General features: G+C 42.7%; 1 protein-coding gene across 1 annotated transcript in view; it reads right to left on the reverse strand.

Moving 5' to 3' along the window:
* Positions 1-4,940: 4,940 nt before the first annotated feature.
* SLC46A1 (solute carrier family 46 member 1) overlaps positions 4,941-15,350 on the reverse strand; it is a 49,913-nt gene continuing 39,503 nt past the window's right edge. Inside the window, exon 5 of the mRNA XM_089683807.1 lies at positions 4,941-12,905. Within this exon, the coding sequence (XP_089539933.1) occupies positions 12,848-12,905 (58 nt within the window). The 3' untranslated portion in view covers positions 4,941-12,847. The remainder of the gene's footprint in view (positions 12,906-15,350) is intronic.

Below are 15,350 nucleotides of genomic sequence, written 5' to 3' on the forward strand. Positions count from 1 at the left end.
AGATCCAGCTATGGTGGACAGTAGGGAAACCAGCAGTTGTGGCTGCGTCCCTAGGCGGCATTGCGCCCTAGGTGGTTGCCTAGTTTGCCTAGTGGTAGTACCAACCCTGCCAATACTCCCCTTTTTGAACACCCTTCCTCCTCTCTTGATACAGCTTCTGAATCCACAGGTGCTGTCTCTCCATCTTCAGGGACCTTCCTGAAACACCTGGTACTGCACTCCTCCACTCAGTACCTATGATATTCCCATGCTATTTCATGCTCATTTCTTTTGATATTGAGCTGCCCCCATTTTAAGTTACGGTTACACCGTTCTCACTTCCAGACACCCCCCCCCCCCCGAATCCCTGACTTGCCCATGTAACGCCCTCCTGGAACACCTGTTGCAGCAAGCTGGTCAATCAAAAGCAATTGTTGCTTCAATCTAAGCATACCGCACCTGGGATTCTAACTCACCAACCTACTTCTAGCACCCAAGTTTCCCCCAATATCTAACATCCCTGATAATCCTTCCCCCACTCCACAGAATTCTCTGAAGCGGTGTTTCTCAACCTTTTTTCAGTAAAGGCACCCTCTAAAATTATGGGACAGTCTCAAGGTACCCCATTCTAAAATGTAAAAACTATTCTAATAGTTTCCATAATGTGTCAACATCCACACATGTAGGACACCCAATGTTAGAGATAATTTATTCTTCCAAATCAAAATCAAATACACTTTTGCACACTGGTACTGACTAGTATTCCAGTGTTTCTCTTTTCACTAGGCTTTTCTCCATTACTCAGCTAATGTGACCCCCATCGCTGACAGAGAGGGACAGGGGAGCGGCAAACAAGGATGCTGTGCAGACAACCAACATCCTGCTTATCGATTGATGTCTTTGGCTGTTGTGATGCCGGCGACTAGAAGGTTCTAATAGGGCACAATGAAAACCTGTGGCTTTGTGTAACTAACAGGCAGACTTATTATTAATAGTATTGATCCACCTCTGGCTTGTATACATTTTTTAGGCATTTTGTCAAGGCACCCCTGAAGAAACCTCAAGGCACCCTGGTCGAAAAAGGCTGCTCTGAAGCAAAAGAAAGTAAACCCTCCCCCACTTCCACAGGAACAGAACAGGAGAGAGACACTAAAGTGTGTTGCTTATCCTCCTTGAGATCCGATGTCTCTCAGAGGGTGTTGAGTTTTCTCATAAAACCCACCATACAAGAGGAAAATTCCTCTCTGCTCAAACCTGAGGACAGGAGAGTACCAGAGGGAATTGATGAGGAATATGAAGTGGAGAGATGAAGACCAAAATAGCATCCTCTGTAAGAGAGAGAAAAATCCCCTTGGACCCACTGCAGATGATGTGCCCGAAAGCCTCTTAACCCCATATTCCCTCTGCTTTATATTCTTCATAGCAGTGAGTCCTCACTTAAATTGCAGTGGAAGGAGTTATTAACCATTAGAAACTCTATAGGTTAAGATGTCTCAAACAGCCATACCCATTCCATGTAAAAAAAAAAAAAAACTGCCAGTACAGTCGCCCTGCAGACCTCAGATGTCGAGAGTAAGCACAGGCTAAAATAAATTGACTTTACTAGAAGGAGATAGAAGATGGTTAAAGTTTCTGATATTGCATCCAAAACAGAAAATAGCAGTATAGCACTATGCCTTCTTTGACTTCAATCTTTCCTCTTAGGTGAGTGGTCATAATATGTCTGATTGGTGTGTATATATACTGTACTATATATACACAGCGGTCTGCCATACATTATGATAATTCATATATTACTGACTAGATCCCCTTTTTGTCACCAAAACAGTGTCTTTCGACGCCAAAACTGCTCTGACCCATTGTGCTATGGACACCACTAGGCCTCTGAAAGCATGTTGTGGTATCTGGCACTCAGTAGCAGATCCTTTAAGTCCTAAGTTACAAGGAGGGACCTCCATGGATCGGACTTGTTTTTCCAGCACATCCTACAAATTCTTTATGGATTGAGATTTGGAGACTTTGGAGGCCAAGTCTACATACAAATTTGTGTTCCTCAAGCCATTTTTGAATCATTTTTGCAATTTGGCAGGGCACATAATACTTCTGAAAGAAGCCACTGCTATCAGGGACCTTTCCTATGAAGAGGTGTACTTGGTCACTAACAATGTTTAGGTTTACTAGTACATCTCAAAGCTTCCAGCAGAACATTGCCTAAACCATCACACTGCCTCTGCCAGCTTGACTTCTTCCCATACTCCATCTTTTTCCCAGGTAAACGACGTACACGCAACTGGCCATCCACATGATGTAAAAGAAAATGTGATCCGTCAGACCAGGGCACCTGATTGCTTTGCTTTGTGGTCCAGTTCTGAAGATCATGTGCTCATTGTGGGTGCTTTTGGTTGTGCACACAGGTCACCATAGGCATCCTGACCGGTCTGAGGCTACACAGCCGCATATATAACAAACTGCATTGCCCAGTTTTTCTGCTTTCAACACATCAACTTCATGGACATGCTTATTTGCTGCCTAATATATCCCACTGACTTTCAGATGCCATTGTAAGGAGATAATCAATGTTAATCACTATACCTGTCAGTGAGCTTAATAGCGGGTAGGCTCAGCTCCCAGCGCAGCCAGAAAACTAAACACTGGGATGCATGTACTCTCATGCGTGTGATCAGTTTGAAATGGGAAAGCAGGAGGACTGCCAGGAACACTAGGTATTTCACACAAGGGAAGAAATACAAAGAGAACAGGATACTATTTTTAACACAAGTACATGGTACAAAAGACACATATCAGGTATATGAAATGCTGGGGGTAACATTATTTAAATGGATTTTTGCTTATACACACAGGAGGCAGGTCACATGAGAAATGATCAATAAAATGTACCCCAGCACTGTACAATTCAAACAACTCAAGCACATTTTGTTAAAGCAGATGTAAACCCAACCACTATAATCTCATATAAGCTGTAACAGCCTCTTTTATTGATATACATGTCCTTCTTGGGCATTTTGAGTTATGGGTTAACCATCTCTCACAATCTCCTGTCTTTCACCCAGTCACATGCCTTATCAAAGAAAAATTATAGTTGCAAAAAAGAAAAAAATCAATCGCAACCAGGAAAAAATATGAAGGTAGGTTATGACTGTGCACTTGGAGAGGCTGTAAAGAAACTACAGGACACACAAGTGCAGCATTAAAGTGGGCGTAAACCTTTGAAACAAAAAATTAAAGCATATCCTTCTATAATGTGTACTTGCCTGTCAAGCATCTGAGGTAGTGAGCCCATGTAAATCGCAAACTCAGGGTTACTCAGGGTTCCCCAGGGTGCGAAGTCTAAGCCCCAGCCCGATTCTTCCCCAGGGCCCCTGATGGTGGGGATGGACTTGTAGCAACCTGGAACCAGGTCAAGGCCCCCAAGTGCGACCAGCTGAGGATGCGGAGAACGTTTGCATGAGCAGGAGACAACAGGAAATCTGGTAGGAAAGCCAAGGTTAGGATGGGTAGAAAACAAGCAGTTGGTGGACGAAGCTGGGATCGGTACACGGGTAGTAAGACACAGGATACAGAAGTAGCAACAAACGGGAGCTCAGAGAGCTAAGAAGTTGCTCAGGCAAAGTGGGCAAGACTGAGCATGTCTTATATAGACAAGCAAACTAGCAGGCGGGTCAGGAAGTGATGGAAGGGAAGAAAATAAAACCCAAAGGAGAATAGCAGGTGACACCAATAGGTGAGCACAGATAAACCACACATGTGAAGGAATTAGGAACAGCACTGCAGCAAGGAGGTAAGAATACACAAACAAGAAATTGCAGGCTAACTTGTGACACTTGCCTTTATCAAAAAGCATTTAGTGGGTTTTCTATCTGCTCTGCCATTCCTCTCTTATCTCCATGAGTCACTTTTGACCAAGTATGCCTACACCAGACAATCCCAGGAGAAGGCCTTTGCCTCCTCTACAGCACACAGCAGGTGATTGACAGCCTCAACCGTGCATGTTTCCTTATGAGACCAGCCCCCCCCCCCCCCCCCCCATGTAAAAGGTGTGTCCATTCCCTCCACTCAGATCTCCGGATTACACTCAGCTGCCTGCCCTAGGCTGTGCAGTATGTGACATTAGATCCCTACCCCTGCCTTCTGAAGCTCAGAAATGCTGTGTAAATTCTGTACTTTAGCTGCAGCCCTTTCTTCTCTATAGCTGTTCAAACAGGTACAACATATGTAGGAGGATTTGATGAATCTCTGTATATCATCTGAAGCTAGTCTCTTCATTAGGTATATGTAAGGGTTTACCACCATTTTAAAAAGAGAAGTTTTTTTTTATAAATTATTTTCTTAAATTATACCTACCTAGGTGAATGCAGCACCGGCCCAATAACCTAGGCGATCAGAAGTGGAAGTTGTGTCCCCCCCCCCGTCTTTTGGAACATGTGACAGGTCCCAGAAGACTACGGGACCATTCAGAAAGCGCAGCGCTACGCGCACATGTGCAGTTGGCACCCGAGTGTGAAGCTGCAAACTGTCACAGCTGGGTGCCCACAATGAAGATGCCGGTGCCAGGAACATCAGATGGCCAGTCAAATGGGCTGCGGGAAGGACACCACGGGATCGAGGGACAGGTGACTGTTTTTTAGCTGCTGTGCTGACTATTTTTTTGCAGTGCGACTGGAAATCCGCTTTAAAGTTAAGCAAAACCTGGATATCACCTTTAAGAAACTGGGCCAGGTAGGTATGAACAGGTAAGTTGTTCTACTTCTACTACAGCTAAAAATGCTGCATATTGATTATAAACCAAATGAATTAAGTTAAAAAACCTAAAAGTTCCTTTATTGTATATAATTCAAATAAAATACCTTGAAAAAATAAAGTTCCCCTATATCTTCACCAACAATTATGGACACATTACTGATGCAAACAAAATGAAGAAAAAAAAAACAAAACACACAGGATAAGGAGTCAATTCTTTAATTATTAATATACTGATTACCGTAGGTCACATTTTCGATGGCTATCAAGCCTTCTTATGAAGGTGTGGACAGCTAGGGATGGCAGTGCTACATTCTTCCACCACTCGTGGAAGCCAAAAAGGAGATTGACAAAAATAAAAGGAAATCAAAACTAGAGTGACTAGGACATTAGGAACGTAGAAAATAAAAGTGATATCATTTTTGTATATCAGCATAAAATTAGCAGCTTTAAAATGACACACATAAGGAAAGGTTAGATTATACCTGAAATTCCAAGTTGTTATCCACAAGATTTCTTTACCATAAGACGTAATATGATGTGACAAACTATTAAATATTAAAGTGGAATTAAAGCCTAAGTTTAGTCATAAAGCAAAAATAAAAAATCAGCATAAAGGACGTTACTTACAGTCAGTAGGATGTGTGCCTTGTGCTGCTGTCGCCCCTATTAGCTGAAATCCTCCATCAATCCCCCCTCAACCTTACCACCGTAATCTTCCAGTAATGGGGGGGGGGTTTAATACAGCCTACCGAGCTTCAACAGGTTCTCATCAAGAGTACCCAGCTATGCCTGCCACTTGCGCCAGGGTGGATAAAAATCAATGATTTTTTTTTAAAAATTTAAAAAAAAAAAAAATATCTTGGATTTTTTTGATTTAAATCAGATTTTTTTTATTTAAATCAGATTTTTTTTTAAATAAAATGCTTTTTGGAGGAAAATATATTACCATCCAAAGGTTATTCCATCATGAAATAAAGATTAGTTTTTTAATTATGTAGAATAAGGCTGTATATGTTTAATTTGTTTGGTAAATAAATTCCATGAATCCATTCACAATGTTATGCTCTTCCAGAGGTTTTTGTAAGATTATTGGGCAGTTTCTCTGCCTACAAGATATTATCACAGATGATTGGTTTACTTTTGCAGTTCTCAAAACTGAATTTGACTCAGCGGAGATCACATGCCTCTTCTTCACAGCAAAAATGTTATAACATGAACAGAGTTAAGAAAAAGACCTTCATCCTAACTTCTACAAACCTATGAATACAGAATCAACCCCTTCAGTGCTAAGTTTCAAGAAGTTCAGTGAATAGAATAGAAACAATATTTTTCTGATTGTTTGGAGTGGAATAGATCTGCACAAGAAGAAAGTGAAACTAAGTGTGAGGAGGAAGGGGCTGACAGTCTAAGTTTCTTAAAATATATATATTTTGTTTAGCCAAATTAGTTACCAAACATGGATGTTTAAGCAAATAACATATGCTGGAATGTTATTGTTTCAGTTGAATAAATCTATTTAAATTGTTATTATTAAGGTAATGATTATTTTTCTCCTTCCTAAGTACAACAGAAAAGTTGTCCAAATATGAATGATTAACCTATTAAACTGGGGATAAAAAAACTAATATGAAAAGTTATTATTCTAAAAATCTTCATCTACTTGCATATTAAAGTTATACCAGCAAGAATGAGTCTTTATGTAGAAAACTAGGATTTAAATCAAGCCTTACTGACTAGTGATTTAAATCGTGATTTAAATCAAATCCACCCTAACTTGCGCTCAGCTGTTCTATTCATAGAAGCCATGCTACAGCCTCTATGAGTGAAACATGAGGCCTGGACCAGGGCAGGCCTTTCAATCATCTGCCCAACCTCCATTCATAGATCTGGTTTCGTTCATAAAAGCTATAGTACAGTTTCTATGGATGGAAAGGGCAGCCATAGTCAGGTAATCTTTAATAGTGCCTGTCACAGCTCCTCATGTACTATTAACCCCCACCAAACCAGAAGGTTATGGTGGGGGTGGTGGTGGGGAGTTGATGGAGAAGCATTTCAGCTAATAGAGAAAACTGCAGCACAAGGGACACATCCTACTGACTGTTAATGTCCCTTGCATGGATTTTTTTTCATTTTTTTAAATTTTTTTTATTTCTGACTCAACGTAGGCTTTAAGCAAATACTTCTTCTGTCCTGTAAACCAATTATGCCATCAATTATTTAGAAAAAAATAATAATAGCACTTCAAATGGTTGCAAAGTTTTTATGACTCACAGCCAGCATGCTTTTCCCAGAATTTCTAGCCACTGATTAACCACTATAGCAGTGATGGCGAACCTATGGCACGCGTGCCAGAGCTGGCACGCAGAGCCATCTCAGTGGGCACCCCAGGAGGAAGAGAGGAAGAGGAAGAGAACACGCTCTCCTGCGCACCTCCGGGGGCTCGCACCGGGCGATCTCCGTGATCGCTGTGTCCTGCGGACACAGCTGATCACGTGACATGGTAAAAGGCCAATCACAGCGGCCTTTTACTACGTGATCAGCCGTGTCCAATGACAAGCTGATCACCGGGAAATGCAAATGCCGGTTCTCGGCTGCACTTTCCTCACGCTGTCAGATCGTGAGGAAAGTACTGCCGAAAACCGGCAGTTGTCAGAACAGGGATCGGCACCGATCATCAGGGTCACTGATCATCAGTGCCCTGATGATCGGTGCCCACCTGTGCCACACACAAGTTCCGCCCACCTGTGCCCAGCAATGCGCCCACCTGTGCCCAGCAATGCGCCCACCTGTGCCCCCACCTGTGCCCAGCAGTGCGCCCACCTGTGCCCAGCAGTGCGCCCACCTGTGCCCAGCAGTGCGCCCACCTGTGCCCATCAGTGCAGCCCAGCAGTGCTGCCAGTCAGTGCCACCAGTCAGTGCCCAGCGGTTGTGCCAGTCAGTGCCCAGCAGTGATGTCAGTCAGTGCCACCTATCAGTGCTGTCTATCAGTACCCATTATCAGTGTCGTCTATCAGTGCCACCTATCTGTGACACCTCATTAGTGCTGCCCATCAGTGCCACCCATCAATGATGCCCAGCAGTGCCGCCGGTCAGTGCCGTCTGTCAGTGCCTCCAGTTGGTGCTGTCAGTGCCGCTTATCAGTGCCCATCATTTCCTGCATATCAGTGCATCATCAGAGCCTCCTCATCAGTGCTCACCAGTGCCGCCCCATCAGTGCTACCTATCTGTGCCGCCTCATCAATGCCCATCAGTGCTGCCTATCAGTGCAGCCTCACCAACGCACATCAAAGAAGAAATATTACCTGTTTGCAAAATTTTAGAATAGAAGCAAAGGAAACCTTTTATGTTTTTAATTTTTTGCTCTTTTTTCATTTATAGTGCAAAAAATAAAACACCCAGTGGTGATTAAATACCACCAAAAAAAGCTCTATTTGTGTGAAAAAATGATAAAAATTGCATATGGTTACAGTGTTGCATGGCCGCACAATTGTCTTTGTTAAGTGCAACAGCACTGAAAGCTGAAAATTGTCCTGGGCAGGAAGGGGGTAGAAGTGCCCGGTAGGCAAGTGATTAATTCCAGTGTTGGCACTTTGAAATAAAAAAGTTGGTTTTGTGTTGCAGTTTGGGCACTCGGGCTCAAAAAGGTTCGCCATCACTGCACTATAGCGTTCTTTTCTGCATTATTTTGTGTGTATTTTCTATACCCTCCATACATGAATCTAAGTTCCAACTGGTGACAAAGAAACTAGAAGTTCTTGGTATACATAATCTAATCCCCCTGTTCCAATTTTAGTGGCACCTCATCTGGTTGTAAAACAATCCATTGGGCAACTCTCATCTTTGCCTATAATCATTGTTAGAAAGCACATAACTTGAGAGTCATGGGTAGAAGAATCCCACGTGCAAAAGCCATAAACAGTTTAATGTGTATAATTTTTGTAATTAAAAAATATAATCTGTTGGTTACACAGATGTGAATCACAAAAGAAATCTGCAACTGTCACATGGATGATGCTGGAAGCAGTCATACTGCAATCATCACAGCATTTTTTAAACCCCTTTATATAGACTACATAATGATATACAGCTACAAGACAGCAAGAGTATTGGCTAAACAAATCTGAAATAAAACCTCTTAAATGGCATTTGCAGTCTTTTACACTGAAATATTTTATCCATGTTATATACAACTTATTGTGTAAATACTGAGCTTAGTACTAAGAGGCCAGCATTGAACATGGCTGTGCAGAAAAGACATGATGTGTGATGCCAGATACAGGTGTCAGAAGGAAGAACTCTGGGTAGGCTACCTTAGCTTACACACACCATCAGCAAATTATACAAGGTGGTACCAAAAAGTTAAGAATAGTTTTGTAACATGCCAACAGATGACAGCACAAGGCTGCACACACAGTCAAAGGGAGCACCAATCTTCATAAGTCAGTGTGCTGAAAGACATCGTCCTGTGTACATTGGGAGCTGTGCTATTCTGACCACGTGCGTTACCACGTCTGCTATTTCATCATGGACCGCAAGTCAGAACAAAGAGCAAGCGTGAAATTCTGCATGAAACTGGGCAAATCACTGGATCTTTGTAATGCTGTTAATATGGCAACCTTTGAGCTGGATCTTCATCTTTGGCATTTTTGGGGGTTGAGCTCATTGAAGATCTTCCTGATCTCTCACTGTCTTCCAGTGATGTTCTTCCGCTCTTGAAGCACACATGCCACTCAAAAGACCTCGAATGACTCACTGCAGCATCCCTGTAAACTTGCTGAATCATATCAAATGCCTCTGTGGCAGATTTGCCCAGTTTCACGCAGAATTTGCTGTCCATGATGAAATAGCAGACATGGTAAACGCATGTGGTCAGAAAAGCACCAGTTGCACAGCTCCAAATGTCCACAGGACGATGTCTTTTGCCACGCTGAGTTATGAAGGTCGGTGCTCCCTGTGACTGTCCCTCCACCCTTGTGCTGCCATATGTTGACGTGTTACAAAACTCTCTAAACTTTTTAATACCACCTTGTACTGTGGTCTTGCACACACCATCAGCAGGCCAGACTTTTATCAAAACTTCCACATATATATCAAGACATTTAAAAATAGAATTAATAATAGAAAACATTTAGGACTCACAAAACAGAAAAGTGTCAAATATTAAAATGAAACATTTTAAAAAAATGTAGGTAACTGAATTATTGTTAAGGCTATACATAGGATCGTATCCAATTACAAGGCACAGCCAAATTAATGTAGATTACTGCAATAAGAATATGTGCACACAGAGTGTAGGTGCATGCATATGGCTCATACAGTAGCAGGACACTGGCACATACGGGAAAACAAAGCTGAATAAACCAATGCTGGACAGATCCTCACATACTTAGTGCCAGACATTTTTGCCTAGATTTTTACAGCATAACTATACGTGTAAAATTCATACAAAACTGACACATAAAAAGGTGCCAACCTGGAAGCCATCTTCCTGTAGAGCACTTTAGAAGCCCAAACTCTTGGACACTTTAATATGCAGTCTGAAGCCAACTCCTGTGGTCCCTAGCTCTTTCCCATTCCCATTATCCTCCAGAAGCCTACTACTGGCCCATCACTGTGATGGATAGACTCATAAACCAACAGAGGACTGCAGAAAGTAAGAAGCCACAGGTCAAAGATGGCAATCTCAGGAGCTTGTCTCTGCAGAATTTGGCATTTGGCACTCCTAATGTGTTCTGAAGGACCAGAACTGGCATGCCTACAGTTAACCATGTTAATTGTATATGAATGTTATGTCCACAAGTTTGTATTACAGAGGAACTCTTGGCAAATATAAATGTCCACCATTATGTCCAGTTATGTACTCAGAAACGTTAAAGCATTTAAAAAGGATGAGTTCACCTTCTGACCAAAAATAATAACATTTTGCAGGTTACAAAATGTGCATTTATTACTTTTGGTTGCAGAAGCCTGTAAAGCATTGCTCCACCACCGCTGGTGCCATGCAGGTCTCCTACAAACCTGTCTCCCTGCAAGCAGATATGCTGACTGGAATGAACTACCACGACACTCCACAGCACCACTTTAATTACTGAGAACTACAAGCCGACAGCCACTATGGCTGTCAGGACTTGTAGCTCATTCATTCATGTGAATGAATGATGCGGCCGTGCTGTACCTAAAAAGTGACAGCTAGTAAGGGGAACCTCTCCCCGTACTTCTGTCATGGGGTGGGCAGGGGATGCAGCATTGGGAACATGTTACATGTTCCACCCTAAAAACAGTGGAACATGTAGCATCTTCCCAAAAGTGAACTTATCCTTTAAGTAAGGCCAATACAACTTTAGTAGCATTACTATACCCATAAATACATCTCCACACTGGCTTCCTATAATCCCTCGCAGAATTATAGTTAATTGGGACTGCAAGCCCGAAAAGCTCATTAGGCTCTATTGCACTGTACAGTAGCAATTCATTTACATGTTACCGTCACTGGCAGCTGAAGGGTAAGGCGTTCTTTTAGGCATACAAGAGGGAAAACACAGGGAGAATTTCACCAGTAGGATGACTATTCATAGTCTGGCGGAAGGAATGTGACCCAGAAGGTAGTGGGCTTACTCTCTGGCTGTGAAATGTGACAAGGCCAGTTTCCATCACAGAACATTATTTAATGGTCCTAATCTGCTTTAGAATACTGTAACAGGATGTTAAATGCTTATAGGAGAGGCCTGTATTTCTACTTATAGGAAAAAAGTGAGGGCCTCTCCCACCTACAGGCATACTGTGTTCAACAGTAAATCCAGCCCCGGGCATCTTCAATATGGTTTATAAGAATTACAAATATCTTTGGCAGATAAATTAAAATATCAGAGAGAATTATTAGAGACACTCTGATTGTTTCTGGGTCAAATGTTCGGAATTCTAACTCCTGTTAGATTCATTGTTTCAGGCCAGAAGAAGAAAAAAAAAAAAAAAAAAGAAGAACACAACAACATAACACGTACACTACTGGCAATTTCGCTTTTTTTTTCTTTACATTTAAATGGCCTCTAAGGTAAAATGGTGCGTACTACTAATGTTTTCCAAAGCGGAAGTGTAGCTTAAACATTCTCTACAGCTTTAGTCACATCACGTACCTGTATAAGTACTGTATGCCCCACATTATGCAGGCAGATGGATCCTGGAGAAATCTTCTGTGTAGGGGTGGCTGTCCTCTTCCTGCCACTGAACTTCTAGAGCTGTGATGGTTAACAGATTTTGATCATCAGGCGGAAAAGCAGTACAGATGACCTGAAAAGGGCCCCTCCTTCTCATCTCTCCATTGAGTTCTCTCTTCCACAGAGAATACTGCTTGTATCAGGATCTGTGTACGCGGAAGAGAATCCTGTAACTGATCAGACTTTCCCCCATTCACAGACTGTGTTACAGACAGTGTAATCAATGGAAGAATGTTTTTCAATGGAGGAGGAGGAAGAAGGGGGTGTCATCATCAGATACTGTACTGCTCTTCTGCCTGAAGATCCGAAGCAGTTAATCACTGCAGCACCAGATTTTCAGAGACAGTAAGATGACAGCCATCCCTGCACATCTTTCTCTAGGATCCAGCTGCCTGCACAGCATGGGATATCCTTTATTACAGGTAAGTGGTGTGACTAGAGCTGTAAGGATTGTTTTTTCTAGCTAAACTTCAGCTTAAGTACCATCATGCAGTGTTGATCTTTATGTCCCTTACTAAATCCTGCCATAACATACACCTAAGTTAGTGCATTATTTAAAGTGACAAGACACCAATAAACGGCCGTACCATTAAAGACAGACACCCAACCACACAAGGCCGGAGAGCAGAGGGAAAGTACGAGCTATAGAAATCTGTGCATCGATAACCCGACCAACCCCGTCATTGTGCAATTTGGACATCACATCCAACTCATTCAGTCAAGTGCTACGTGGCATCATAGCCACACAGGTACAAAAGAAAATTAACATCTGATATCTTTTACATTGTTCTTGTTTGTAAACATCTGATTTGAAGTGCTTGGCAAAGGATAAAGCCATAAATACTTCACAGGTTTCTTCGCTGAAGAATAGTTCACTCATTTGAGAAAAGCTTTCAGGCGATTTCAGCAAACTGGCTATATACCGGGTTCTGGCCAAAAACTTCCAGCAACCTAAAAATAAAAAAAGGAAAGTAAATCAAAATGAATACAGACTATCCAAACCACTGTAACAAAAGTCTTCAAGAGAACCTGTTGCTTTTGAAATCTATCAATTTGATGAAATTTATGAAAATTGCTTATCTCCTTATTTCAGCAGTTCTTTACATTAAAAAAAAAAACCTGGCCTGTTTGTGGGATCAGTTTACATTTTCCAAAGCAGAGCCCTCTTTCCATAGATCATCAGCCTTCCTTCTACCTGCCCTCATCTACTCCATATGAAAATGTATTTCTCTTTATCCAGTGAAGTGAATAAATAGGAGCCAGTAAAGATGCAGAAGCCAGGTGAGAGGAACCACAGCATGCAGTAATGACAAGGTCAATTTAATGCCACATTACGGTTTATTACAGCATAAAGTCATGTTTCTCCGCTACCTGTAGGACTGGATACTGGTAGACAGAAAAATGATAAACCAGTATAACCACTCCTCTACCTAGCATGCCTGTTTTGTGGCAAAGCATGAACAGAAACCTGTGAATTCACTTTAAAATCACTAGTGTTCTCTACACCAGTGCTCTTATCTCATTCACTGCAGTTGCTTGACCTGATGGAGCCAAGGCAGGCTCTGATGTAGACTCTGTAACTATAGGGACACCAGATTCCAAATAGCAGGTGTCCGTTCTCTCAGAAGCATACCAGACAGACACACCCAGAACCAGTAGGACAGTATGGGATGGAGTTACCCACAGCAGCCAGACTGTCTCCTCTGTGCAAATACATTGCATATAGCACTGCAGGGATGTTCGATTCCTATCGCCTGATGCCCGGGACATGTAGTTCCGGGCGTCGGGCAGGTAGTTTTTTTTCTACCTTTGGCCCTGCCGGGCAAGCAGCGGGCTCATCTGTCAGTTGGAAGCATTCGGGTGGCAGCGCTGCCACCCGATTGTTTTCACACAGTGCCAGCCTCTCACCCCCCCCCCCCCCCCCATAAGGTCTCCCAGGCTCCACTTGCCCATCTGTGGGTCCGGGACTGGCTAACCTCCATCGGCTAGAGGGGAGGGAGGAGGTCAGATACGCCCGCTCCCCTCCCCTTCTTGTCCTGATCTGGAAGGAACGTTATGATGTCACTTACGGGTCCCTATTGAGAGATTTCCAGCTCTGGAAGCCAGGATAAAATATAATGTGGTGCGATGTGCACTGCATTACATTCAATGTAGCACAGGGGAGACATGCAGGGTTTTTTAGACCCTGGATGCCTCAATAAAGAGAACCTGTCACCAAAAAATCATCACATAGGGGACTTTGCCCCCTATGTGATGAAAAAAAAAAAACTTTTTTTTTTTTAAATTGTAAAAAAAGAAAAAATTACACCCAAGCACATAGCATTCTCCCACCTCCCCCCCAAAAAAATTGAGGCCCCCCACATCACATGCAAATGTAAAAGCACACGTTGGGGCGCCTACGCATGAAAACATCTATTGCGATACACACGGCACATATCGCCGCGCACGCCAGAATGAGAGTAATAATTCTAGCATCAGGCCTCCTTCATAAGCTAAACTGATGACCTATAAAGGAGTTTTAAAAGTGGAGACCTATAGAAAATATAGGGTACTGAAGTTCGTCGCCATTTCATGAGTGTGCACAAATTTAGGATTTGACAAGTTGTATATCTACTCCGTGCAACCTCATCTTTTATATTTTACAAAAAATTGGGTAATTTATTGCTTTTATGTTCTAAAATTAACTTACTTGTATTAGGGGGTTTTATGTAATCTTCAGGCCTAAAGTAATTTTTCTTTTTAACTAGTTGCCAACCACAGATAGCCGAATGACGGCTACACTACGGCCGGCCAGTTCTGGGTGGACGTCATATGATAATCACGTGATGTGGTAAAAGGCCAATCACATCGGCCTTTTAACATGTGATCAGCCGTGTCCAATGACATGCTGATCACAGGGAAATGCAATTGCCGGTTCTCAGCTGAACTTTCCTCACTCTGTCAGACCGTGAGGAAAGTACTGCCGAGAATCGGCAGTTGTCAGAGCAGAGAGGATGATCGGTGCCCAGCTGTGCCACCCACCAGTTCCGCCCACCTGTGCCCAGCAGTGTCACCCCACCTGTGCCCAGCAGTGTCACCCCACCTGTGCCCAGCAGTCAGTGCCCAGCTGTTGTGCCAGTCAATGCCCAGCAGTTACACCCATCAGTGCGGACTATCAGTACCCATCATCAGTGCCGCCTATCCGTGCCGCCTATCCGTGCCCCATAGCCATGCCACCTCATTAGTGCTGCCTAACAATGCCGCCTATCAGTGCTGCCTATCAGTACCCATCAGTGCTGCCTATCAGTGCCGCCTCATCAACGCACATCAGTGAAGGAGAAAAATTACCTGTTTGCAAAATTATATAATAGAAACAAAGAAAGTTTTTTTTTTTTTTAATTTTTTGTTCTTTTTTTG

The sequence above is a fragment of the Staurois parvus genome, unplaced genomic scaffold, assembly GCF_062004578.1.
Source record: "Staurois parvus isolate SC_StPar_1 unplaced genomic scaffold, SC_StPar_1.0 ptg000321l, whole genome shotgun sequence".
Taxonomy (NCBI): domain Eukaryota; kingdom Metazoa; phylum Chordata; class Amphibia; order Anura; family Ranidae; genus Staurois; species Staurois parvus.